General features: G+C 40.7%; 2 protein-coding genes across 3 annotated transcripts; one reads left to right on the top strand and one right to left on the bottom strand.

Moving 5' to 3' along the window:
* The first annotated feature begins 973 nt into the window (after nt 1-973).
* LOC146671465 (lipopolysaccharide-induced tumor necrosis factor-alpha factor homolog) lies at nt 974-6,772 on the top strand. 2 transcript variants are annotated; one of them, XM_085403670.1, is made up of 5 exons: nt 974-1,224; nt 4,325-4,583; nt 4,802-4,843; nt 5,899-6,061; nt 6,157-6,236. In XM_085403670.1, the coding sequence occupies exons 2-4, from the start codon at nt 4,346-4,348 to the stop codon at nt 6,045-6,047; spliced, it is 429 nt and encodes a 142-aa protein (XP_085259796.1). In that variant the 5' UTR covers nt 974-1,224; nt 4,325-4,345; the 3' UTR covers nt 6,048-6,061; nt 6,157-6,236. The 2 variants fall into 2 exon arrangements, with proteins under 2 accessions (XP_085259796.1, XP_085259795.1); XM_085403669.1 differs by having other exon boundaries at nt 987-1,224; nt 5,899-6,043; nt 6,157-6,772.
* A 4,989-nt stretch (nt 6,773-11,761) lies between these two features.
* LOC146671464 (interferon-induced protein 44-like) lies at nt 11,762-24,322 on the bottom strand. Its single transcript, XM_085405345.1, has 7 exons — nt 24,313-24,322; nt 23,899-23,929; nt 22,987-23,188; nt 22,718-22,861; nt 16,033-16,204; nt 12,465-12,565; nt 11,762-12,359 (listed from the first exon to the last, which is right to left on the bottom strand). The coding sequence occupies exons 1-7, from the start codon at nt 24,320-24,322 to the stop codon at nt 12,192-12,194; spliced, it is 828 nt and encodes a 275-aa protein (XP_085261471.1). The 3' UTR covers nt 11,762-12,191.
* Nucleotides 24,323-25,374: the final 1,052 nt, after the last annotated feature.

Below are 25,374 nucleotides of genomic sequence, written 5' to 3'. Positions count from 1 at the left end.
AGTGTTGCAACACTGGAATTACGCTGACCTCTAGTGGTCGTAAATTGAAAGCAGACACTGGTCAGGCCGGCTGCACTCATACTCGGACACTGCAGTGTCTTCCAGAAGTGATGAGTAATGGTATTGTAACAGTCCCGTGAACCTCTCAGTGTCCTTTCCTGAATATCGCAAGACCTTGGTGTGTCAAAGTGATGTGTTTAGAGGGCAAATGGAAGCAATCACAAAAATGTGGAAGTAAACGTACAACACTCATGCAGGAAATGAGAAACAAATATTCATGTAAAAGCACGTAGCACCTGAGAGGAAAGTGGATATATAATAGAATAGCAGGCATTTATATAGCTGCTATTCTATTATTCAGTACAACATTATTTCTTGTATTGTAAATCTGGTTGAGCACATTTTTGTCAGCACATTCAAACTGTTTTGGAAGACTGAGAATGTCCTTACGAAATTCAGTTTTCTCATTGTGCTTCTAAAGAGCAAGGCTGGATGTGAAAGAAAATATGGCCACATAAGTTTTCATTTACTGAGTTCACTGAGGAAGTCAAAACCACAGGAAACCACAGATGTAGGCAAAAAAAAACAAGAATACAGAAACCAAAAGCTGTACCATGCATTGATTGGTTTACGCTACCAAAGTCTAAGAAAATAACAAAACAAAAACGGTTCACATGAAAATAAATCTTGTTTCTTGATCTCCAGATGTTAAGTGAGATGATTCATGCTGTTATCGGACTCTATGCGTGCGTAGTTTTTTTAAACACGTAGGCAGGGCTGTAGACACAGGCTAAAACTGATAAGATGAATTGTGGTAAACAAGGAACACTTTATTCTCAGCAGCGGGACACACTCTCCCTGTCTTTTCATATTTGTGCTCACATATATCTTATGGCTGTGCTTTTTATGGGTTGTTTAAACAATAACTGAGCGAACAGGGAAATGCTTTTCTTCATTTCTTCTTCTTCTGACACACCCAGTTACATATGAGGGGAGGAGGGAGCGAACGGGGAAACAGAGAGTGAAGACTAACAGATCCACAGCTCAAAAGCCTTCCAAAGCTGACTGAGGAAATACGCTTCTTCTCCGTTGGTTTACAAGATTTTGTAGCAGTCGTGTCCATCGGTACTCTGTATGGACCTTCCTGTTGTGGTTTTACTGTGTTTCCTCTTCAGGCACTGACAGAGAGCTCCAGGAAAAAACTTTTTTTTGGTGAGATAAGAGGTAAGTTAATGTTGTTTTACGTTTGCTGTCAAATAAGGATGAGTTTCTTCCTGGTTCATAGTTAGACTGCCTGTTTTTTTATGTACTTTTGTAGAACAGAAATGGAAAAAAAGGTATTTCTTCTGTAGTTATGCTTCATAGCTTCATCAACACTAACGCTTATTCAGAAAGAACATTCAAACAAAACTGGATGAGGTGCACAGGGTGTGCTCAGGGGAATGACAGCGCCTCATTAGTTTATGTGGTTTGTAGCTCTCTGTAATTGATTTAGGATGGATTTAGAGCAAGATACAGAAAGGCTTGGTTGGACTGACTGGGCCTCTTTCCTACCACACTGACCAGCCCACGGTACACAATGTAGGCTCTGTATTATAAAAAGAGACTAAGACCAGTAATCTGTAGTCAATGTACAACAGGACTCAAACTGAGTAAAGTGCATTCAAACCAGATTGCATCATGTCTCACAAACTAAGTAAATGTGTTACACAGTAGCATAGCTTCGTTATTGTTACTTTCCTGTTTGGTACTTCAGTTCATTTCAGCTCTGTGTAGATGTGGATTAAGATTTAATTTTTAAAATACAAAACACTGTCGAAGTTAAAACCACAAAAAACAACAACAACAACAAAAAAACCCCACACCAACTATATGAGCAACCCGTCTTAGTTGAGTTTTTTTCATAGTATTTTATATAAAATTGTAACATTCAGGAAGAACATTTTTGGAGCCACTTTACTTGAACCCTTGAATAACACTTAGTAAATATTACTTTTTTATCATTAAGGTATTTGCTTATGTTGGAGAGAGTATTTCTTTGTTATTAGTACTTCAGATGACTGCGCTATATATACAGTGCTATGGAAAAGTATTTACCCACTTCCTGATTTCTTATTTTTGTGCATATTTGTCACATTTACATGTTTCAGATCATTAAACACATTTTAATATTAGACAGATATAACTTTTAAAGTAATGACTTTGTTTATAAAGGGAATAAAGTTCTTCAAAACTACCTGCGCCTGTATGAATAAGCTGTCTGATGATGTGAAATAGGCTAAAACCCCTCAAAAAGCAACACATCGTGCCATGAAACAGTCATCTTTCGGTCTGGGTTACAAAGCAATTTCTAAGGCTTGAAGACTTTGGAACCATTTTCCACAAACGGAGAAAACTTGGAACAGTGGTGAACCTTCCCAGGAGTGGTTGAGTGCATTGAAGACTCATCCAGGAGGTCACAAAATAACCTAGCACAGCATCTAAAGAACTGCTGGTCTCACTCATCTCAGTTAAAGTCAGAGTTCATGATTCAACAATAAGAAAGAGATAGGGTAAAAATGGCACCCATGGGAGAGTTCAAGGAGAAAACCTCTCCTGACCAAAAAGAACATGAAGTCTCGTCTCAGATTTGCCAAGAAACATGTTGATGATCCTCGAGACTTATGGGAAATATCATATTTCACACCAAGAGTCAAACTTGTTGGTGGTAGTGTGGTGGTGTGAGGCTGTTTTTCTGCATCAGAAGGACTTGCTGTAATTGATGGAAACACGAATTCTGCTCTCTACCAGAAAATCCTAAAGGAGAATTTCCAGTTCAGCTCATAGGCTGAAGCTCTAGACAATAAAGATTATTGCCCAGTCTAGTCAAAGTCCAGACTTTGTTGAGTTGAGATCCTTTGGTGTGGCCTAAACAGGCTATTCATTTTAGAAACCTTCCAATGAGGCTAAATTAAAACAATTGTGCTTAGAAGAGTGGGCCAAAATTTCTCCACAGTGCTGTAAAAGACTCAGTTCAGGTTATCTCAAATGCTTGATTGCAGTTCCTGCTGCCAAGGGCGGCACAACCATTTGTTAGGTTAATGGGGCAGTTACTTTTCATACAGAACCACAATTTTACTTAATCTTTTTTTCAGGAGTTACTATGATAAGTTTCAACTAGAGATGGACCGATCCGATATTACGTATCAGTCCGATACTGACCTACATTACTGGATCGGATATCGGAGAGAAATAAAGAATGTAATCCGATCCTTTAAATATCAAAAAAGCACCTCACAAAACTTGCAACACTGGCGTGACTCAGCTCATAACCGTAGCACGTGGGAGCAGTGTGCTCACGTGATAGAGGCTGTGTGTATTTGTAGCCTCACTACCAAACCAGCATTTCATCTCCGAGGAAGTGATCCCCGAGAGAAGTAGAGCAAGTGTGTAAGTTCATCTCTGAATGTTTGTAAAGCATTCCCGCGTTAAGCTTAACAACGATATATGGAGCGACTGCCTCTTCTCTCTCCCTCCCCTTCCTGCTGCTACCTCACTCATGAAACTGATCAATGATCAGCTGATCGGCTTTTCTGTCGCAAGTTCGTCTCTCTTGCTTGTTTTTGGCCCACTTCGTGCCAGAAAGAGGAAACCAGCGGCTGAACAACAGCAGCACGCTTAACCTTGATAAGCTGTAGTTCTAATTTATTTAATATTACTTTCTACACCAGGATCCTTTTCTACGTAGCTGACGGCTGGTAACTGTGCAGGGGCGGATCTAGCATTATATTAAATATTAAATATTTATAATATAAACTGCAGAAAAACTACAAACCCCCCCCCCCCCCCCCCCCCCCCCCCGCCCCCGCCCCCGCCCCCAAAAGAGTGTGAATCTTGGATTTCTGTCTACGTATCTAAGCCACTGCAATTGTGTTGAGTTGAGTTGAATACTTGTGGTTACAGATTGGAGGGCCTCTTAACATATTTTTTGTGCTACACTGGGTAATGAGCTCAGTATCTGAGCAATAGTCAGATACTAACCTCATAAACCATTAGAAGGATATCAACCACTGGAAATATTTATGTGATGCTGTGGTTAGCTTTTAAAAAGCTTTAGCTCACACCAACATCTGCTAATGTTTCCTCTGAAACCATATAACTGGTTGTCACACACAAACCTTTGAATAAACAAATGCAATTAATATTTTGCCTCCTGTTTGCATTGGACAAAGCAAATTACAAGTTCCTCGTCACTCATTGAAAGTGACACAAATCTCAAATACTGTGTTGCAGTGCCAGAAAACTTAGATCAATACGTCTTAAGTTTTTATTTGTACTTATTCAGTTTCAGTTTACATTTCTGAAGATGGAAAAAGGATATCCACCACAGGAATCAGCTCCACCTTACCCCGGCCCACCCTTGGACTATGGACAAGGAATGCCTCAGCCAGGGACGTATCCTCAGCCAGGGACGTATCCTCAGCCAGGGACGTATCCTCAACCAGGGACGTATCCTCAACCAGGGACGTACCCTCAACCAGGGACATACCCTCAACCAGGGATGTACCCTCAGCCAGCACCTTCTCCTCCAGGATATCAGCCAGGTCTGTGTCTGCACTCACAAATTATTCCTGCTTTTTATACCAAAATATTCTAATAAACCTTTGTTGTTATGTGTTTGCTTAAATACACAAATGAAAGAGATTAAAGATTAAAGAGATAAATTATAGAGTGACAGTTCTCTTCAAACAGTATAGTAAAGTACTTATTTACGTATGTATATTCGTCCCTGTTGTGATGACTTGTGTACTTTGTTTAACAGGCGGTGTCTTTGCTCCTGCACCGGGTGCACCTGTCACAACAGGTGAGGCAACCTGATCCTGTAAAGTACACCTACGTGTCTTTGTATGATTTCTCAGAACTCTTGCATGCAAATATGCATCATGGGAAAATAAAAACATTAAAAGGTTAAAGTGTAACTTCTCACAGCTGTTAAAAAGCTGTTAAAAAAAATGAATGTGCATCTGCTCCAGCGTGTAAAGTGAACAGAGCTGCCTCTGTAGACACTGGCTGAAATTCTTGGTCTCATATCAAACTGATCTGAAGAATAGGCTTGTTTGTAGCCTCTCTACAGGGAAAAGCAATTGTTCAGAGTTCACCCCATGTGCAGTCACATCCTGAGTCCTGCCTTTTGAAATAGATGCATAAGAATTCACTCCAAAGCCACATTTGTGTGTTAAACACATGTAAAACATTAACTATGTCACAGTTGTACAGTTATATACTACTACTAATACCAGTAGTCTTCTAGACTATATTACTGGTCTATGCTGTGCTGGACATCTGCTACTAGAAACCTTAGTGCTTGAATGGCTCATTACTTTAAAATACAAGACAACAGAAAGGCTTTGAAAAAAAAGCCCCTTTCCACCCACAACTTACTACTGCAACCACTACTGCTTGCTACTTGCACCCTCCAGTGGTGATGTCGAGTCTTAGCTGTTGATACAAGGCAAGGATGGGGAACACATTTCCACTGACTTAAGTAATGCAAGTGAAGGGTCACACACTTGACGAATGATTTGAAACCACACTGGGTTTGGTTATAGTTAAGTAATAGGAGCAGGCCAGCTGCAGGAAGTTGGCTTGAGATCAATCAACATAAGGTGGCTCCTTATGGAAGTTTTGAGGGTTGTTTGGTTTTCCTTTGCAGGAGAGTTCTGGTCATCAGCCTGCATCTTGCAAATGTCTGCTGCAAGATGCAACAGACATGAGATCCTCACTGCCAGTTTGATAGTCAGTTTAAAGCCAGTCTATGAAGCTCGACTGTGCTTTGAATTTTAAAATGGAAACAAAGGTTAATAGAAATAATAGGAATAAACACCTTTATTCTGTGTTTTACACATTTCTGTTCCTCAGTGACTAACATTGTAGTAACACCGAGGCTACAGGATGTTCCTGGACAAACTGTGTGTCCTCACTGCCACCAGGCAGTGATCACCAGGACACAACACACCCCGGGCCTGCTGACGTGGGCTATTTGTGGAGGCCTCGTCTTCTTTGGGTAAATACAACCATTTAGGTAGAGGATTTTCAAGCTAAAACTCTAAAAGAGCTGAGACACATATTTGATCTTAAGAAAACCTTAACATTACAAGTGCTTTTTTCCACCTACAGGTGCTTTCTTTGCTGCTGTATCCCATTCTGCGTTGATTCCTGTCAAGATGTGGAGCACCACTGTTCATCCTGTGGCAGAGTCATCTACGTTTATAAGCGAATGTGAATCTTTTGATGACTCTTACCCACTTGACTATGACAGAAATCAGTGGAAGATTTGTAAATCAAGAGATTCAAGCCAAACAACATACCAATAAATACTTTTATCAGGTGCATGTTGTAGTTATGAGTTTTTCTCCTTTGCTCAGATGTGAATCTGGGCAGTTGCTCATGCTGTAATTCTGTATTTAGACATGATATTATTTTGAGATAAATAAATATTGAGTTTATACACCAGATACATTTGTAACATTACAAATACAAAAATTAAATCTGTAAATACTAATAGATTATATTTTTTTCATAAACTTCTTTGTATGTTTTTATCATATAATTTTATGCCACTGATTACACGATATTTTATATGTATCATCTTTATTGTTTGTTTTCTCTTAGTATACCTAGTTTTGTATTGCAATACTTCTAATGCGCTTTGAATTACTTAGACACCCAAACTCTTAAACTTATTTCCAAATTATTTCTGTGTAACCAGCAAAACTCGGACAATAAAGGAATATCCTTGGAATATTGTTTTGTGGTAATTAAATGCACAGATAAATGAGTGTGGTTAGGAGGCTAATTTCATCATTGATCTGATGTTGGAATCATCCTGAAAAAACAACATGATTTTGTTTTGTTTGACTGCGGTTTGACTGTGTGATTAAGTGTCTGTCTGACACATAACACACACGATTAATGAATAAACAAACAGATTAACTAATTAACTGATTTTCAATTTTGCACTTTCGTTTGAAGGTATGTTAAATTTTTTAATTAACTTGTGAGAAAAGGGCTAGGGTTACAAAGCCAAGGAATTTTCATTTTGATTATGTTTTTTGTTGTTCTTCATGTAGTTCTTCAGCTTCTGACATATTTTTTTAAATGTTTATCCCCATGTCATCAACAAGCTTCTGGAATAATTCTGCTAATTTGACCAGAATTGGAGGAGTTCAGATAAACTTGTTCGTTTCTAAAAAGGTTGGCTTAGGTCGGGGCTTTGGGAAGAACATTCCAGAAGTTTAATGTCAGCCTTTTTTATCCATTTCAAAAACAATGTTGGCTTGTGTCTGGGATCAATGTCCTTGGAAGATCCAAGTTTCAACTGTTGATTTGAGGTGAAGTTGAGGTTGTCTTCCTTCTTTGTTAATCAATCTACTTTGTCTTCAATCTACAATGTATCACTACCACAGGCAGCAAAAAGCCTGAGCATGATGCTACCACCGCTGTGTTTGACAAACACTGTGGTAAACTTGTCCATGTGGGCAGCTGCAAATTTAAGTCGAGCTTGCAGTTATCAGTTTTTGTCTTGTTTTGTAAAGTCATTAAAGTAATTAATAACTTAAAAAATTCAAAGGTTTGTTATGTACAATCATTCCACCCCAGAGAAAACACCAGCTAGAACCATCTGAAGTAGTTCTAGTGGTAATATGAGCATTGCGAGCTGTAAGTCCTCCAATGGCTCCAGTAGATTCCAGGTACAACACTGGAGGTCTCTGTCCAGAAGAGTGCAGTCACAGAATAGCTAAGATACTGTGCAGAAATGTAGGGAGCTTAAGGTCGACACACTCACACACACACACACACACACACACACACACACACACACACACACACACACACACACACACACACACACACACACACACACACACACACACACAAAACCTTGTGAAAGTTTTAGATATAATCCCACGGCATGCTGGATGCTGTAGAGAGAGAATCCCAGGGTGTGTTGTGACAACATGTAAAGCACATGGAGGAAGATAAGGGAAAATACATTTTAAATAAAATGTGACATGAAAATAGAAAATCTTTCTGTGTAGTTGTCAACAAAAAAAGAGCAGCTCAAACATTTATTTTAGAGAGAAGCAAAAGGCATACACAGCTGAGTAGTTTCCCCTGGTACATTGTTTGAGGTAAGGAGGCTGAAAAATGTTCAGTACAACTTCCTGTTTTTTTCTTGAGCTTAATTAGTTTTAATTAATTAATTTTTATGACATTGAAACCATCTATAATGGTTGTAACTAGTTACTTCTCTTTAGTGTTGCATGTTTTTCTGCCTGGAGATGAGGGTTAGTAGCATTAGTTGGTCTACATGTTGTGGAGATGTTGCCAGCGGCCCTTTTCAAAAAGAATATTTGTGCCTATGTAGGTGTAGGTGCTGTAATATTGTGCTTTGTTGTAGCTATGGGAGGACAGAGCTCTCAACCTGATGACTCCTTGTCTTCTAAGAGTAAGACGTTTAAAACGGAGAATCAAGTTTAAGCTTTACAAAAACAACTGGGAAACATTGCACAGTTAATGTTCTTTATGTATTTTGTTAGATTTAGAAAATGAATGGCGGAAACTAGAATGAAGATGAATGTGTGCTGATGTTCAGTGTTTGCTTTTTGGCTTCATGGACTAAAACTACAAATGATTACCTTCTGCAATCAGTCACCATTACCCTTGTTCTGAACTGCGTCTGTACTGTAACTATAAAGTATCTGCATCACTAGCTTATTTGGCTTTAACACCGCAAATGTTCTTCCACAAATAGAAAAGAGAATGATCTACAGTACATAAATACATACCAGCCTCATAACAGTGAGATCCAGTATCTCAGAATTCTTCTTTATGGACCCACTGGTTCTGGAAAGTCCAGCCTCATCAACTCGGTTGATGATGCTTTACGAGGCAGAACGATCAGCCGAGCTCTGGCCAACGCAGCTCCTCAGGAAAACTTCCCGAAAACAGTACGTGCCAGTTTTGAACCAAGTTTGTATTTCATGCGCTGTAAGTGTTTAGCTAAGCTGTGATGAAACTAGTCAGCATATGGGTTTCTCTATCAGCCTTGGCTGGCCTTTTAGTAATAAGCAATGACTTTGCACAGTATAGGTGCTCAAATGTCATCCTAACAGATTTATTATCAACTGTATCATTGCAGACCTCACCCAGCCTATCAGAGCCTTCTCCCCTGTCATCAATCTACACTGTGCTAGAGACTAAAGGGAAATATGTTAAAAAAAAAGTGAGGAGGCAGTATTATTATTATTATTATTGTTGTTGTTGTTGTTGTTGTTATTATTGTAACTTCATTTATATGGCACTTTTCAAAACAGAATTACAGGTGCTTAACAGTTCAAATAAAAGCCAGAGATTGAAAATAAGTGTACATGTTAAAACATACAGACATGTAATCAGCCATAATGACAAACATTCATTCCAACATACATGCATACACACATGCATGACTGCAAACTAAGGCCAAAAATGATCAAATATATATAAAAATTAGTTTTTAGCAATTTCCTAAAACAAATAACAGAGTCGGCCTGATTGACTGAGAAAGGATGTTTCACAGTTTCAGTAAATAGGCCACAGGCTGACTGCAGGCAAGTGGAAACCAGAAGTGGTGGATGGAAGAGCTAAGTCGGGTTGGTGCGGCAACAGGGTGATCCAGCAGGAAGGAGCCGGAGATGGGACGATAAAGCAGGTTGTGGTTTTTAGAAGACATATAAACTTGAGAAACTCTGCTACAAGAGACTTATCTCCACTCCTGCAAATAAGCAGAAGCAACACACACACACACACACACACACACACACACACACACACACACACACACACACACACACACACACACACACACACACACAGTAGATGGTGACTGGGAGAGAGAGAGAGAACCACTCAAGGTCAAAGTGGAACAAGGTCATGCTGATTCAGGATCAGTTATTCAGGGCGAGTGAAGTGCTGGCGTGACACTGATTTTCAGTTTGGAGTTCAGTTTCACTGACTTATCTATTTGTACTTTTAGGAAACAGCCTTATTTAAGCCTCAGTTTATTGAATCACAATACCAACTGCCTTATGGTCTCCGCTGATAAGGTGACTTATTTACCGTAACAGCTAAACATTTCTCTTTTACAGTACACAACTTTCATCTAAATCTAACCATAAAATTCTGATTATTAGGCTTTAACATAATAATTCTTCTTCTCTGAACAGCGACAAAGAGAATAATCTCCAGTGCTCAAAGAATTACTTACCTGATAAAAATGAGCTCTAGAGCCTGAATTTTTCCTGGACCCGAGCTGGACCCAAGTCCAGCTTCACTGACTTGTTGACTCGTTGACCCTCTTTTATGAAGAAGAGCGACCACTCACTTCTTGGTGGATGCAACGTTTTGGGATATTGTCTCTTTTAAAGCATGTGTTAATTCTGAGTGTGATTTAATCAAGCGCGTGTATTTCATACATGAATAAAGTCTCACTGTGCCACATTATGGCAAAAATCGGTATATGTTTACCTATGAAACCTTCCAGTGCTTTTACCCTGTATGATTTTTCACTGATGAACTGTTTAAAAGTAGAATTTGTTCATTCCCACTAGACTCTCTCCTCTGTACACTATAAAATGACCCATTGCAGTGACGTCTCTGTAGATGAGCCTATCGGACGTGCTACGCAGCAATCTCTCCACCGTGTCCTGGTTCTGCCCCCAGGCTTCCTCCCAGTGGGACAAACCCAGAACACCCCCCCAGGAGACATCCTTGTGCCTGAACCACCTCTCTGGTTTCCCTGAAACCATATTCAGTCAGCTGAAGATAATTTAAGGGTTTTTGTTTCGGAGTCTTTATTTGACAAAAGTAGAGTTAAGCAGATAAGAGCATGGGGGGAGATGCAATCCCACACAAAAGGACTTCATTAAATTTGATGTATGATGTACTCAGTGAGTACTAAGGGAGTCCCATACATAATTTAGCTCAGCTAAATGTACAATTAGATTATGAACAGTCACACGAATGACTTAAAAAAAATCAAATGGAAAAACAAATTTTGTGTACAACTTTAACTTCTATAGGTTGTCTTTCTTCAGTGAAGGCTTGGAGAGTCCCGAATCAGAATATTGTAGTCTTTCTCTATAAATAACAAACTCAGACAAAAATACTTAACAAGTATTTTTACTTCAGAAGCTAGGATGATCTAATAGATGAGTAAAATAAAGGAAGTCCAACCTCAAACCCTACTGAAAGGCACCAACCAGATGGTGGACCTTCTTGCTGTGTGGCAACAGTGTTAACCACCATGCCACCGTGCTGGCCCAAGAGTGAAAATGTCATCCATATAGTTATTTCTTTCTTTCATTCTTTCTAATACAGTGAATGACTGTTGGAGATGACTCTATTGTAACTAATGTATGAAACTAATATAGATGCAAATCCATTATCTAACATGTTTGAAAAATTGGTATCAGGGAGCTAGTAGAGCTAGTGGCCATGCTCCCCGTTCATGTTGAAAGGATGCAGCTGACATGGAGCTATCTGATCAAATGGTTAAAGGTTTTTCCTGGCACACCCAGCAGGGAGCAGTGTGAGATCGCCTAGGAGGAACTGGAAAATATTTCTGGGAAAGATCTGGACTAAAGGTCACACCCACAATGTCCTGGAGTAAAGCCTAGTCCTGAAACACAATGACTCTATTCACACAATTTGAAAACTTTTCTTTTTTTTTTTAATCTGAGTTTTTAAGTTAGTAAAAAAAATACAAAAGAAGTGGAAACCGTAGTGGCAAAACAGACACAGATAAAAACAATTGAGACAATCACACTGGGGAGGAAGTAAAATCAAGCAGAAGACACTGGTGACTTGTGCTATGGGAAAAACATGACGAGGTCAAACACACAATACAGACTGAAAACAATACAGTTTTTGCATAAAAGCAGTGGTGTGATGTGTATGAGAGGAAAGGCACTGTAGACTAATGTATTATTAAAAGTTTGTGCATTAAGTCAGTGAGATAGGAAAAGAGTTGCTACATATTAATGAACTTTAGCCTATTTGAAGCCAGGAAAGAAAGCTGACTGTGAAAATTAACAGACAGTCTAGGTATAAAACGTGCGACTGAATAAATATTCAGTCTGATGTTTAAATGAAATGTTTCATTTTCTCATGTCTCAGTCATTCAAGTGGCTGAGATAGTCTTCTCCAAAGACAATCATCTGTTTCAGTGCACACAGGATGTGAGCATCAGTGGCATCATTTGTATTGATTTCTGAACTGTAGTTCTTCACAAGAAAGATGCTGTTCACTGGGAGGCCCAGAAGCTGGCTAAATTTGTAGACCTGAGTGTTGAAAAGATTTCAGTGATTCAGTAACTGTAAAAAGATTTCAGTGCTAAATTTAGAAAATATAACTGAAAAAGTGCATTCAAAATTGATAAAATTTACCTGTTCCTTCAGGTGGTCACTCTTGTAGATGTTGTTCACATTCTTTTTTGCCTTGGGACAGGCGTCATCAACTTTAGTGAGAATAGCCAGCTGGGGAATTTCTGTTAATGCAAAAACGTAATCACTTTATAAACATTTGTTTTTCTCCCTCTTTTTTGCTGCATATCCCATAAATTTATTTATATATATATATATATATATATATATATATATATATATATATATATATATATATATATATATATATATATATATATATATATAAACACCCAGCACCTAGTGCTCCGATTACCACGGGGACCACCGTTACCTTCACCCTCCACATCCTCTCGAGCTCTTCTCTGAGCCCTTGGTATTTCTCCAGCTTCTCGTGTTCCTTCTTCCTGATATTGCTGTCATTCGGAACCGCTACATCGATCACTACGGCCGTCTTCTTCTGTTTGTCTACCACCACTATGTCCGGTTGGTTAGCCACCACCATTTTGTCCGTCTGTATCTGGAAGTCCTTGGTGGTTGCAGCCTTTCTAGCGGCCTCTTCATGGTTCCCATTCGCCTGCGGGATCCCCAGGTACTTGTAACTGTCCTCTACGTCTGCAATGTTGCCTTCTGGTAGTTCAATCCCCTCAGTTCTGACTACCTTCCCTCTCTTTGTTACCATCCGACTACACTTTTCCAGTCCGAACGACATTCCAATGTCATTGCTGTATAGCCTGGTAGTGTGGATCAGTGAATCGATGTCTCGTTCACTCTTGGCATACAGCTTGATGTCATCCATGTACAGGAGGTGGCTGACAACTGCTCCGTTCTGTAGTCGGTATCCGTAGCCAGTCTTGTTAATGATCTCACTGAGGGGGTTCAGGCCTATGCAGAACAGCAGTGGGGACAGAGCATCTCCTTGGTAGATCCCACACTTGATGGTGACTTGTGCTATATATGTATATATATATATATATATATATATATATATATATATATATATATATATATATATATATATATATATATATATATACATATATATACATATATATACATATATATATATTGTTAAATTATAATATTATTTTATGCCATGTTAGACCCCTAATTAAAGATTGTGAATTATTATGTAGTCTTAGTTGGCATCATTCTCCTGAATTAGAAGAAGATGATAACTATTGCATTAGTTAAACTGATTTGCATTACATTAGACTGCTGATTTATTGTGGATGAATGATATTGTTTTATGATGTTATAAGAAATACTGTTTGCAGAAAGTCATCGCCTTATTTGTCTGATTAGAAGAGAACGGAACATGCTGGAGTTTTCTGCCCCATCTCAGCAGGAGCAGATAAACGGGGAGCCAAGGTCGTAGCTTAGGCGCCGTGTGAGAGACAAGCATGTGAATGTTTAGGCTTTTATGATAAGGTGGGGGCACCAGAGGCTATAAGAGTTTGATCAATGATCCATCATTTTGAGATCTGAGGCTGTCTGCATACAGTGTCCATCTCCCACGTGTGTGACTATTACAGTTTTTCTCAGTCGCTTTGGTGCGTTTCTCAGATCAGAATTGAAATTCTCATAACTATTAGTTCAACCTCCACAACACTCAGTCATTTGTGCACATCATAGTAGCAATTTCTCCTCTCTCTGAACAAACTGCAAATGATTTTGGACATGAATCAGTTGCTTCCATACATTTCCCTGCTGCTTTCTGACATTTCCATTTGCTTATGTCATGTCAGTCAAAAGTAATCATACCTATGGATGCTGAATAGTCGTTCCCAATAAAACTATTAGTCATACATCCATTGCTTGAGTCATCACACACAAAATTGTTGAACTAGTTATCACATGCCAAATATTGGCCATCTGTCAAGCAAATCCTATACCTTTCTGTATCATTGTTCCTGGAAATGTCTCCGAAATTGAACAATTGATCTCGGGTGAATTACAGCTGTCACTCATGAGGAGGCGTGTGAAAGTTTAGTTGTAACCAATGACAAACAACTTGTTCACTGTCAATTATGGATGAATCCTGTGAATCCCCAATTGGCAAGCATATATAAACTGCGCAGGAGCTAGTGTGTACCATTTCTACACTTCTGTGACACAAAATGGAAGGTCAGCACCGTGGAAGAGGGGTGAGGATGCGGGGAGGAAGGGGAAGGGGAAGAGGGAGAAGAGGCAGATATAGGCGGATTCCTAATGAAATAAGGGCTACAATTGTGGACCATGTTGTCAATCACGGCCTCACCATGGAGGAGGCTGGTTGAAGGGTGCAACCCAATATTGGAAGAACTACTGTCAGTAAATCATTCAAACATTCCGTAGGGAAAACAGGTATGCAAACAGTAATACACTGTACTGTACTGTGCCATCTCAGACACATCACATGTTACTGTACTGTATTTGCAATTTCACAAAAAGTTTACTCTGCACCACATAGGATTGTAAGACAACCTCGCGGAGGCGGAAGAGGGCCCCTTTTTACCCCACAGCAAGAAGAAGCCATTTGTGCAATGGTCATTGCAAACAATGCAATAAAGCTGAGAGACATACAAAGCGCTGTCATAGAGAATTACACGGTATTTGGCAATATTGAATCTGTTCCAATTTCAACAATTGACAGAGTACTCAAGAAAAATGAAATCCACATGAGCAAATGGCCCTGCTAGCAGCCATGGATGCAGCATGTGACGACATCACAGCAGGGTCCTGCAGAGGATGGATTCGCCACTCCAGGAGATACTTTCCTCGCTGCATTGCGAGGGATAACATCTGTTGTGATGTAGATGAAAATATGTGGCCAGACAGACAGGAACGTCTGGATGTGCCAGAATGATTTACTGTACTGTTACATGTGCTGTTTATTGTTCACATTAGTGCACAGCTCTACCAAATGGGTGATTTTATGTTTACATGTATTCTACAGTGCACAAGTGACTGTAGCATTTTTTTTTTTTGCACAATTCTGTAGGATTACAAACACTTCTACACAATGGAAATGTGAAACGTACGTATTCAGTGTCTCAGTTACTCCCAAGACTCCCATAACATCTACAGTGACTTTACTGCACATTTCAGATGGCTGTACAGGTAGGCCATAGTGCTGTCGTCAGCATTTTCAGGTGTCACCAATTGTTTTTGCAATGGGAAACACTGAAATTATAAACTGTCATAGTGGAAACATGACAATGCCATTTGACTATCTTGTTCATAAAGATGGTGTCAAGACTTTTCATTTTGATGGCACTGACAGTTTCATTGACATGGATACTTGCTTTTGAGGTATGGATAATCAATTCTGTGCATGTGACGTGCTTTTGCAGGCTATCCACTAGGTTTTGCAGTTTGCACTAATTGTTTTGGGAAATGCACTAACTGCTGTGCAAATGTTAATGGTGTTCTGAGAAACGCACCAAAGCGACTGAGAAAAACTGTAAAATCATCGTTTGACTTAACCCGGCCGGACCAGTGTTGTTATTGTGGTTTTTCTCTTGTCTCCATCCCCAATTTTGAACTCGTAACAATATATATAATTAGTCCAAATAATGTATTACAGAAACCTTTGCAACTGCTACCTTACCCAACGCAGTGGCTGCCAGTCTGATATCTCTCAGCTTTGCGATCATGTCCGGAGTTAGTAAAGACACTACGGCAGCAGGAACAACAGTGACCACAACATGAACTCTGTCACTCAGTTCAGGAGCAGCGTTGTATCCTAGATCTCCCTCTTCCAGCTTGTTTTCAGGATCAAACTAGAAAACAATGGAGTAAGAAGAGGTGTAAAGAAGATTACACCTCTTCTTACTGAAACTCATCTCAGTTAGTTTTTCTCCATTGGTTTGGCTCATTTCTTGAAACAGAAATTACATTCTCAAAATAACATGGACAAACCTCCAAACCTCTTGGCAAATGTTCACAACAGAATGGCATTTCTCATTCATTTTATCAAGTGGCAAATGCCTAAGTACATGTCTCAATTGTCTCAGCGCATCTTTGCAAATGAATAAGTACAAGTAGCCTACAGTTATACAGTTAGCCCACATTTAGCACATTTTCCAAATGAATAGATCTTGTAGATCTAAACTGATTAGTTGATTCTCAGTCTAATGATCATTCTCTCTAAAACATCAGCATGATTTCATTGTATAAGTACTCGCATGCACAACTGTCTGTTCAATTGTCAAAATTGGTCAAGAACATAATACCATGAATACCATATATGAATTTCTTTGAATATTTGATAAATTGATGACAGTCATTGACAGTCAGGTGAAACTAGACTAACGAAGGGGTAGTATCACACACAGGTGTGTTCCATGATTGTGTGCTGGCAAACACAGATATATAGAGCTTGACCAGAGCCAGTCCGATCTCTGAACATGGATAGACAAGGCTAAGCAAACGGACAAGGGGAAGTTCTTCCTCAAGGAAGAGGAGGAAGAAGAAGAAGAGGAGGACTGAGAATGCGTGGTGGAGGAATAGGGGGAAGAGGCCGCAAATAATGCCATCATATTGAGACAGATCCGTGATGCCATCCTTCAGGACAATCATATATTCCAGAATATAAACACAATAAGCATCTCCACAATAGACCGGGTTTTGAAGAAGCATCAGACGACAATGAAACAAATCTACAGGGTACCATTTGAGAGGAACTCTGACAGAGTGAAGGAGCTGCGCTACCAGTCTATAAATGTAAGACAGTTACTGGTTGTCTCTCATTATAACCTTACCTGTAATCACAGTAAGCAGTAGTTCACTTATTTGGTTTCAATATCTCCTTTACCTGATTTCAGAATCAGTATTTGCTTCATCTGACTTCAACAATTTCAACAGAAAACTGCAGTTTACTGTATGATACAATTCTCATCATAATCCTTATTTTATTGTCTCCCAATCAAATCTATCTACTACTGTAGGTTTTACTGTAACATCTCAGTAAGTCATCAGTATTTCCCACTCCCCTTTCTATCAAATACCCCTGCAGTACTTCGTAGGCCTATCACTAGTTTAGAACCACTGGAGTAGTGGCCTGTAGTATATTGAACCTGTGGGGGAGAACATGTAATTGTCTAACTGTAGTATATGACTCTTCTGTATGGCTGATTTTATGTTCTTTACTCTACTTTAGAGAATAATGGCATTGGAAGGACATGAGACCCCTCACATCCTGGTGTTCGTGGATGAAGCTGGCTTCAACCTGGCCAAGGGCCGAAGACGTGGCCGTAATATTATTGGCCACCGGGCCACAGTGGATGTCCCAGGTCAGTGAGGGGGCAATATCTGTGGGGCAATATATGTGCTGCCATTTCTGAGAATGGTGTGGCTCACACTGCCAAACCAATTCACCGGACAATTATATCCACGCTCTTTGGTTCTGTCCACCAGTTCAGAAGTTTTGGCGCGAGATATGTGAAGACTTATCAAAGTGTCTGAAATGTAACATTCCAGCTTCCCCCTTAGTGTGTTTGTTGGGCAGCTTAGATAATGTCACTTCAGAAAAGAATATCACCCATATGGTTTTCACTGCCCTATGCATAGCCAAGAAAACAGTCCTCATGAACTGGAAAAATAAAAATAATCTTAATTCTAACCAATATAGAAATTATCTATTAGATTACATTAGTCTTGATACAGCCTCTGCCACCACATCAGATCAATTGCTCTGGGCTCCTTTGATCAGCTCCATCACCTAATGGGGGTGGGGGGTCATAGTTTGGTCCCGCCTTCACTGTTGTGATTGGTGTGGGGGTAGGGACAGACTTAGGGCGTCGGGGGGTTCCCCGGAGGCATCTTCCTTGGGGGGCTCAACCCGGGGTAGCGGTCATGTCCGGTTAGGGGCTCTGTTGGCTCTCAGGTGACTGTTTCCTCGCGGCTGCGTGCAGCGGGGCTAGGGGAGGGTCTGTGCTGACGGACGTGGGTTAAAGACCTGGTAGCCTGGCTGCCCCTGGGTGGGTCCGGGATGGGCGTGAGGTTCTGGGGGCGCTCCGTCTCTGGGCTGGGACCCGGACCGGGCCTCGGGGGCTTGGGTCCTGGTTGGTGTGTTGCCGGGGTTGTGGGCGGGTGGGTGCATGGGGGCCCAGCCCTGGAGCGGGGTGCCGCCGGTGCATCGAGCCACCTGGGGGGCTCTTCAACTGGTGGGGGAGATTGTCACATCTTGCAGGAGCTTTCCTCTCCTCAGGAGCTCCCTCTGCAGGAGGGGGAGATACAGGAGAGGTGGAGGAAGATCTCAGCCTGGGTGTTTATTGTCTTATGTAGTCTGGAAGATGAGTGGATGGTGGGGTGGGTGCAGTTTTCTCTGTGGTGGGGTTGGGAGGACTGTCCCGGGCTCTGTGGGGCCGGGAGGCGCTGCTGCACTGGGCCCCAGTCTGGATGGGCCTGGGCCCCCTTTCCCTGGCGGGTCGCGGAGTATGGGGGTGCCTACTGGGGTCAGCGGGGGAGCTGGCCCCAGGGAAGGGTCACTTGCCCCTCCCTTCCTTCCCTCCCCATCTCCAGCTGCCTCCCTCTTCCCGCTCCACCACAACCACCCACACATGCAGGACCTTGGAGTAGGGGTATGTCACCAGGGTGCAGAGGAGGCTACCCCCCCCCCCCCCCCCCCCCCTGTCCCCTTCTGGCTGCCTCTGCCTCAATTTTATCCCACAACTTAGACATTCACATTACTCACACTCTCATTACACATACATATAGGATCTTGGGGGTGGGCACGATACACGGAGTCCAAAGTTCCATCAGGGTGTACACCCCACCCCTGGCATCGTTGCCCACCTCTCAATTTTAAATACACGTAGACATTGAGGGCTAGCAGGAGGGACCATGCGCTTACCTGCTGCTCTCTGGCAGGTAGCTCCATGCCCTCCTGGGTTTTAAATGCACCTTAGAACACACATGCATCAACACTACAATGAGCGGGTGGAGGGAGGTTTGGAGTCTTCTCTCACCCCCGTTCTCTGCGACCTGCTGGAGCGGGGGGGCTAGGAGGAGGAGTTGGCCGTCCGACTGCGGTCTGGAGTGTGGGGCCTTCCTGCTGCTGCAGAGTCGGGGCGGTCTGCCTCCCCCCACCGTAGGGAAAAGGGTAACACCACCTGGGTCTGGGTGCAGTTCCCCCCTCCAGGGGCAAGGGTACCTAGACCCGGTTCGTAGAGTACGCTTGGGGAGTGTGATCGTGTGTACAACGTCTCTTTATGTCTGTCTCCACGTTGGTTGAGTGTGGAGTAAGTGCATATGAGAGCATGAGGTTGGGAATGGATGTTTGTATCTGTGTGTGCCTGTATGTCTGTGTCTATATGTCAGGTTGGGTGTCAGGCGCCACCTCTCTGGGGACATCTCAGGCCCTCCAAGGTATGGAGGCCTATCTCCCCCTACCACCACTTCCCCTGCCAGTGGCGGACCCCCTCAGACATCGGTGCGTTGGTGGTTCTTTGTGTCCGGGGGTGGGCGTCCAGGTACACACCGGCTCTCTCCTTGGCGGCCGCTTATCGGGGCCTGGAGCCTGGGGCTCGCTCGGGCCACTTCGGAGGTGGGGTGCCCCCGGCCTCTCGGCCTGGGGCTCGGTCACTCAGGCGCGGCTGGCTGCCGGCGGAGCTCACGGGCGCGTCACTGCAACTCCCCCTGGCTTCTGCTCCGCGGCTGCTGGGTGAGCCCTCATCTGGGACTCTCCTCAGCTCTTTCTGGGACAGTGGCGCAGCTGCCCCTCTGTTGGTCTTCCTTGGTCTCTTGTGTTCTGGGGGCCTCTGGATGTCTGGAGTTTTGATCTCCTCCATACCTGCTTCATGCCCTGGAGGACGGGGCTGTGGCCCCCCCCACACCCTCTAGCAGATTATTACATGAAGGAACCTTTTAAAAAACAAAAAACAAGCGTGTCCATGCTCACAGGTGTACACACGGGTGATCACACCCACAAACTACACCCTTTTTGGCTCCTACCTCAAAGCACACTGTGTTCTGTTGATCTTATGTGCTGCACAATAATGTTTAACATTTAGTATTTACTGTCATATTCCCATATATCATTGTGATGTTGTTTATTCTATTACTCTTGTTTTCTTCTGCTTGTTTTCTTTTTTCTTTCTCAGCAGGTGATCCAGGTGATTGATATATGCATTTTTTTTCTCTGCCCGTTCTGTTGGTTTTTGTCTTTTGCCCTTCTCCCCCATCCCTCTTCTCAGCTGTTTCTCTTTCCCTCTTTCTTTCTCCCCTTCTTTTCCCCAGTCAAGTCTGTCCCGTATTCAGTAAGTGAAAATAAAATAAACAATAAAAGGTGAATCAAATGGACCATTACGGCAAGGCTGGGATGGTCAGTTTGGTAAAGTAAATCCGTTGGGCATCTTTCTTTGCCTTTAGACAACAATTCTGATGGCAAAAGAGCCAAACGGGACAGGCAAAAAAAAAAAAAAAAAAAAGAGAATGGTGTGGCCACTCACATCCCCAGTCTTGGCCCATACAACACACACAAGCTCCTCATCTTCTTGGATCGCCTTTATACCGATTTTATCCCTGAAAATGAGAGAGGTCTCATAGGGCCTCACCTACCCATTCATGTAATTGTGTGGGACAATGTCAATTTCCACCATAGCCCACTCATAAGGGGCTGGTTTGCAACGCATCCAAGGATGGTCATGGGGTTCCTACCACCTTACTCTCCTTTCCTCAATCCGATAGAGGAGTTTTTCTCTGCTTGGAGGTGGAGAGTGTATGAGCATCATGCTCAGGATCAGCCATCCCTGCTCCATGCTATGGACGCAGCATGTGACGACATTACAGCAGATCAATGCAGGGGATGGTGGCGGCATGCACGCCGTTTCTTCCCTCGTTGCATCGCAAGAGAAAGTATCCACTGTGATGTGGACGAGAATCTGTGGCCAGACGGACAACAGCATGTAAATAATCAGGAGGGTGAAGACAGTGAACAAGAGCGGGAGAATGAGTACAGCGACCACTGAATAAGTCCTTGTTTTTTGATTTTTTGTTCATACAATTTACTACTGTAATGTACATTTTCTTTTTACATATGTATAAAACTTTCTTTGCGTGTGAATAACAAATGGTTATAATTTCCTTGGTAGTGTGAGTGCAATCTGTGATGTCAAACCTTGGAGGCTACTCTTTTCTGTTGTATATTGTTGGTCCTCTGCCATAGTGACAAAACATCGAAACATTTTGTATGGCAGTGCTCACATAATGCCAAAGGGACGATGCATTTTGGGGGCACTGACTATTCAGATTAGAAAGAAATGTAGTTTTGACACATGACTGAACTGTTTTAGGGGAGATATGAGCTTTTGCAGGTGGACCATGTTGTTGTGATCAACCATCCAGGTTTATTTTGACAAAAGCAGCAAGAATGATGAGAATGTCCGATCTGTGTCGAGAAATGAGCCAAAGCTATTGAGAAGGATCTTTGCCATTTTGGAGACACTGACTGTTTAAATGAGAAAGGGATTTAGATTGAAGCCCGAGTGAACAGTTTTGGAAGAGATATGAACTTTTGCAGGTGAGCTATAGTGTTGTGCTAAATTGTAAGAGTGTTTTGCCAAATGATCTTAGAGTTTTGAGAATGTAATTTCTGTTTCAAGAAATGAGCCAAACCAATAGAGAAAAACTGTAATATCTCTTGTTTATTAAATAAACAAGAGTTTAAGTAATAATTGTGATTAATTATGATTATATTCAGAAGGCACAAACTAAACAGAGCCCTGAAAAGAGTAAGTCTTACGAAGTTTTGACTCTGGAGAAGATGAGATAGGATGAAAGACGGTAGAAGTCAGAATCAAGGGTCTTCAAAGTCAGAAAAGAATGAACTGACTATGCAATAAGGACTTAAAGGCTGCTGAAGTCCAGAAATTATCAGCCTGTGATAAATGCCTGAGGACATGGAGGGAGTGATGCTTGAAAGAAGAATAGCAGGCTCATGCTGAGACTGAGAATATCACTGCTAAAATTATTATGACTCAAAAGAAAGGTAGCACATCATAAACAGAACTTGTCACAAGATCTAAACCAAGACTACACACCATTACTCAACTCTGTACTCACACAGCTTATTTTTAAGATATTAACTTTTATCTTGCAGGCATATAAAATAATAATTTGTAAACATATATTCCCCTACTATATCCCATACATTTGAAATGAAAACATTGTAACACTAAAATGTAAATGCAAATCTAGTGATTTGCAAATCGTATGAACCCATATAAGAACACAAATAAACAAAACCAAAAAACTAGACATATGAAGCAAAGCCAAAGGTCAAAAGATTCTACCTCGTAACCATCTTTCACATGTCCTCGTAGGGCAAGCTTAATGTCTTCCACATGAACGCCTTTGTTCCTTTCCATGCCCATGATGTCATTAATAACAAATGAGTAATGACCTTCATTGGTTTTGGAGAATTTATATGTTTTGTACTGAAAACAGAAGATGGAGTTCATAAGTCTTTGTTTAAAGCAGCTACAGTCATTATTTGACAGTAAAAAAATGATAGATAGATAGATAGATAGATAGATAGATAGATAGATGGAAACATACATACCTTTTTGGTGAATGAATCTGCTGTAACGTGGTGATCTGTTGGAGCTCGACTAGCAACTCTGCCTTGTAAAACGCTGTCAACAGAGTTGATGAAGGTAGATTTCCCCTCACCAGTTGGTCCAATAAGCAGAATTCTGAGATGGGTAGCTTCATGATTTCGAGGACTGTACGATTTCAGAAAATCCAGCGTATCCTGGTTATTCCTGCAAACAATCAACCAAACAGACACTGAAACTTTACAAATAATTTGTTTTTGTTTTTAGAAATAAAAAGGTATCACTTTAATTTTTCTAAAAATTTAGCATAAATAATATTTCTTGAACTTTAGCCAAAACCTTCTTTTAGGCTATACCAGTTTTGTGTTTTACCAACAAAAACTGAGCTATCATGAGCAGGATAAACAACACCAAATATTATGTCAGTGATCTGGGGCATGTAGGTTTGGATCCCCCCCCTCAATCAGTAACGCCTTTGTTTAGAAAATGTAGTGTGTTTTTCCATATATTATCTTTGTCTAATATTTACATTTATTTGATAATCTGAAACATTTAATTGTGAAAAAAGAAAAACGAATACAAAAGGAAGAGGACAAACACATTTTCACACCACTGTAGTCTCAACAGAGTTATATATACTACATTCTTGTTCACTAGCTGGCCCGCTAAGAAGGGGTTTGAGAAGAATGGTTTCATTATTTTGATATTTTTGAAATTTCACAAAATCAAGAATTTTTTGTTTATTCTTGTTAATTAAAACAAAACAAAACATTGAAATAAGATATGGCTTGCACTGTTAGCATAACAGCGATGCTCTTCTATCACACACAACAGTCAGCTACCAAAACAAAAAATCTAAATTCTGTGTTAAGGAGCAGAACGAAGCCAAAACAATAATATATGTTTATCATACTCACTTTGGCAAAGGCCTCCATGACTGACTAAATACTGAAGAGGAAAATCACATATGTTAACATAATGGGAAGACAGGAACATAAACAAATAGTGTCACAATGCAAAATTTGAAAATTTATCAAGTGTTAACATCATTATCATTTAATAAAATTTGAGTGACACTAGGTGAAGCATCTATTGCTAATATTGTTACTGTTTTTTTTTATGTTCACCTTAATTACTTGGTTAGGTTGAAGAATAAAAGTTCTTTAAAAATGTTTCACATATAAGGATTTCACAGTTTTCAGTGTTTGTTGTAAAAATAAAATAAAAAACCCAATCATAAATGTTTTTAATTTTTTTTAAACTCTGGATCAATGGAACGATCATGCATTTTGCTCTGAGACTAGTGCGACATGTAACAGGCCAGGACTTACCTCCGCCCATATCTGTAAAACAAGACAATTATATGAAAAGGTCAGCAAACTGAAATAAAAAAAAGATGAAACTAGATATGATTTGCAATTCAGAGTCTTTCATGGTCCCTTCATCCTCACTATATGCGTTTGAGTCCATTCCAAGATTCAGAATCCTTCAATTGAGTCTCATAAACAAATATTTTATTGACAGTAAAACAGAAAATATAACAGGTATTTAAACTAAGATATTTTACTATTTCATGAAAAATATTAGTAATTACTATAAATATAAGTTATAATAAAAATATTAATAAAATATTAATTTAATAGTTAATTGTGAATATGATGACAGCAACATGCTACAAAAAAACTTTGGAGGTGAGCAACAAAATGCTGGAAAAATAAATGGTGCTAACAAGAAGCAGCCAGAGGAACACTTTACAGCTAAATAGGTTAATTTACAACAGCTCAGTGACATGATTGGGTATAAAAAGAGCATCTTAGGCAGAGTTTGTTAGAAATAAATATGGGCAGAAATTCATCAATCTACAAACATTATGCAAATTATGGAACAATTTCAGCAACATTGGGTGTTCAGGATCAGGCTGCACTGCATTAAAAACAGGCATGATTCTGTCATTGAAATCACTGCAGGGCCTCAGGAACACTGTCAGAAATCACCTTCTGTGCATACAGCTTGACATGCTATCCAAGCAGATTAAAGCTCTATCATGTAAATAAGAAGCTATATGTGAATATAATCCAGAATAATCACCGTCTTCTCAATTTAGATTTGCTTAGTCAAAGTTGAAAACTTCTATGTGTTCAAATGATTTGAAATGTAAACTAAAGACGAGAAGGCCATCTGGCGTTTTATCAGTGAAGATCTTGCAAGACAATGTTAAACTATTTTCTATTCTACTTTCTATTTTCTCTTTTCCAGTCAAGTCTCGGTGCTCAACTACATGCAGTTCAGACCTTTCACCAACCGAAAGCATTTGGTGCATCAAACCTCTCCTCTATAAAAGTCCAGCAGCTGTTAAAAGAGGAAAGGACGCTACACAGAGGTAAACATCCCTA

The sequence above is a fragment of the Rhamphochromis longiceps genome, linkage group LG4, assembly GCF_057381845.1.
Source record: "Rhamphochromis longiceps isolate RC_006_pf linkage group LG4, R_longiceps_female_GT1.1, whole genome shotgun sequence".
Lineage (NCBI taxonomy): Eukaryota > Metazoa > Chordata > Actinopteri > Cichliformes > Cichlidae > Rhamphochromis > Rhamphochromis longiceps.
Note: the sequence above shows the minus strand (reverse complement) of the source record. Positions and strands in the feature narration are given on the sequence as shown.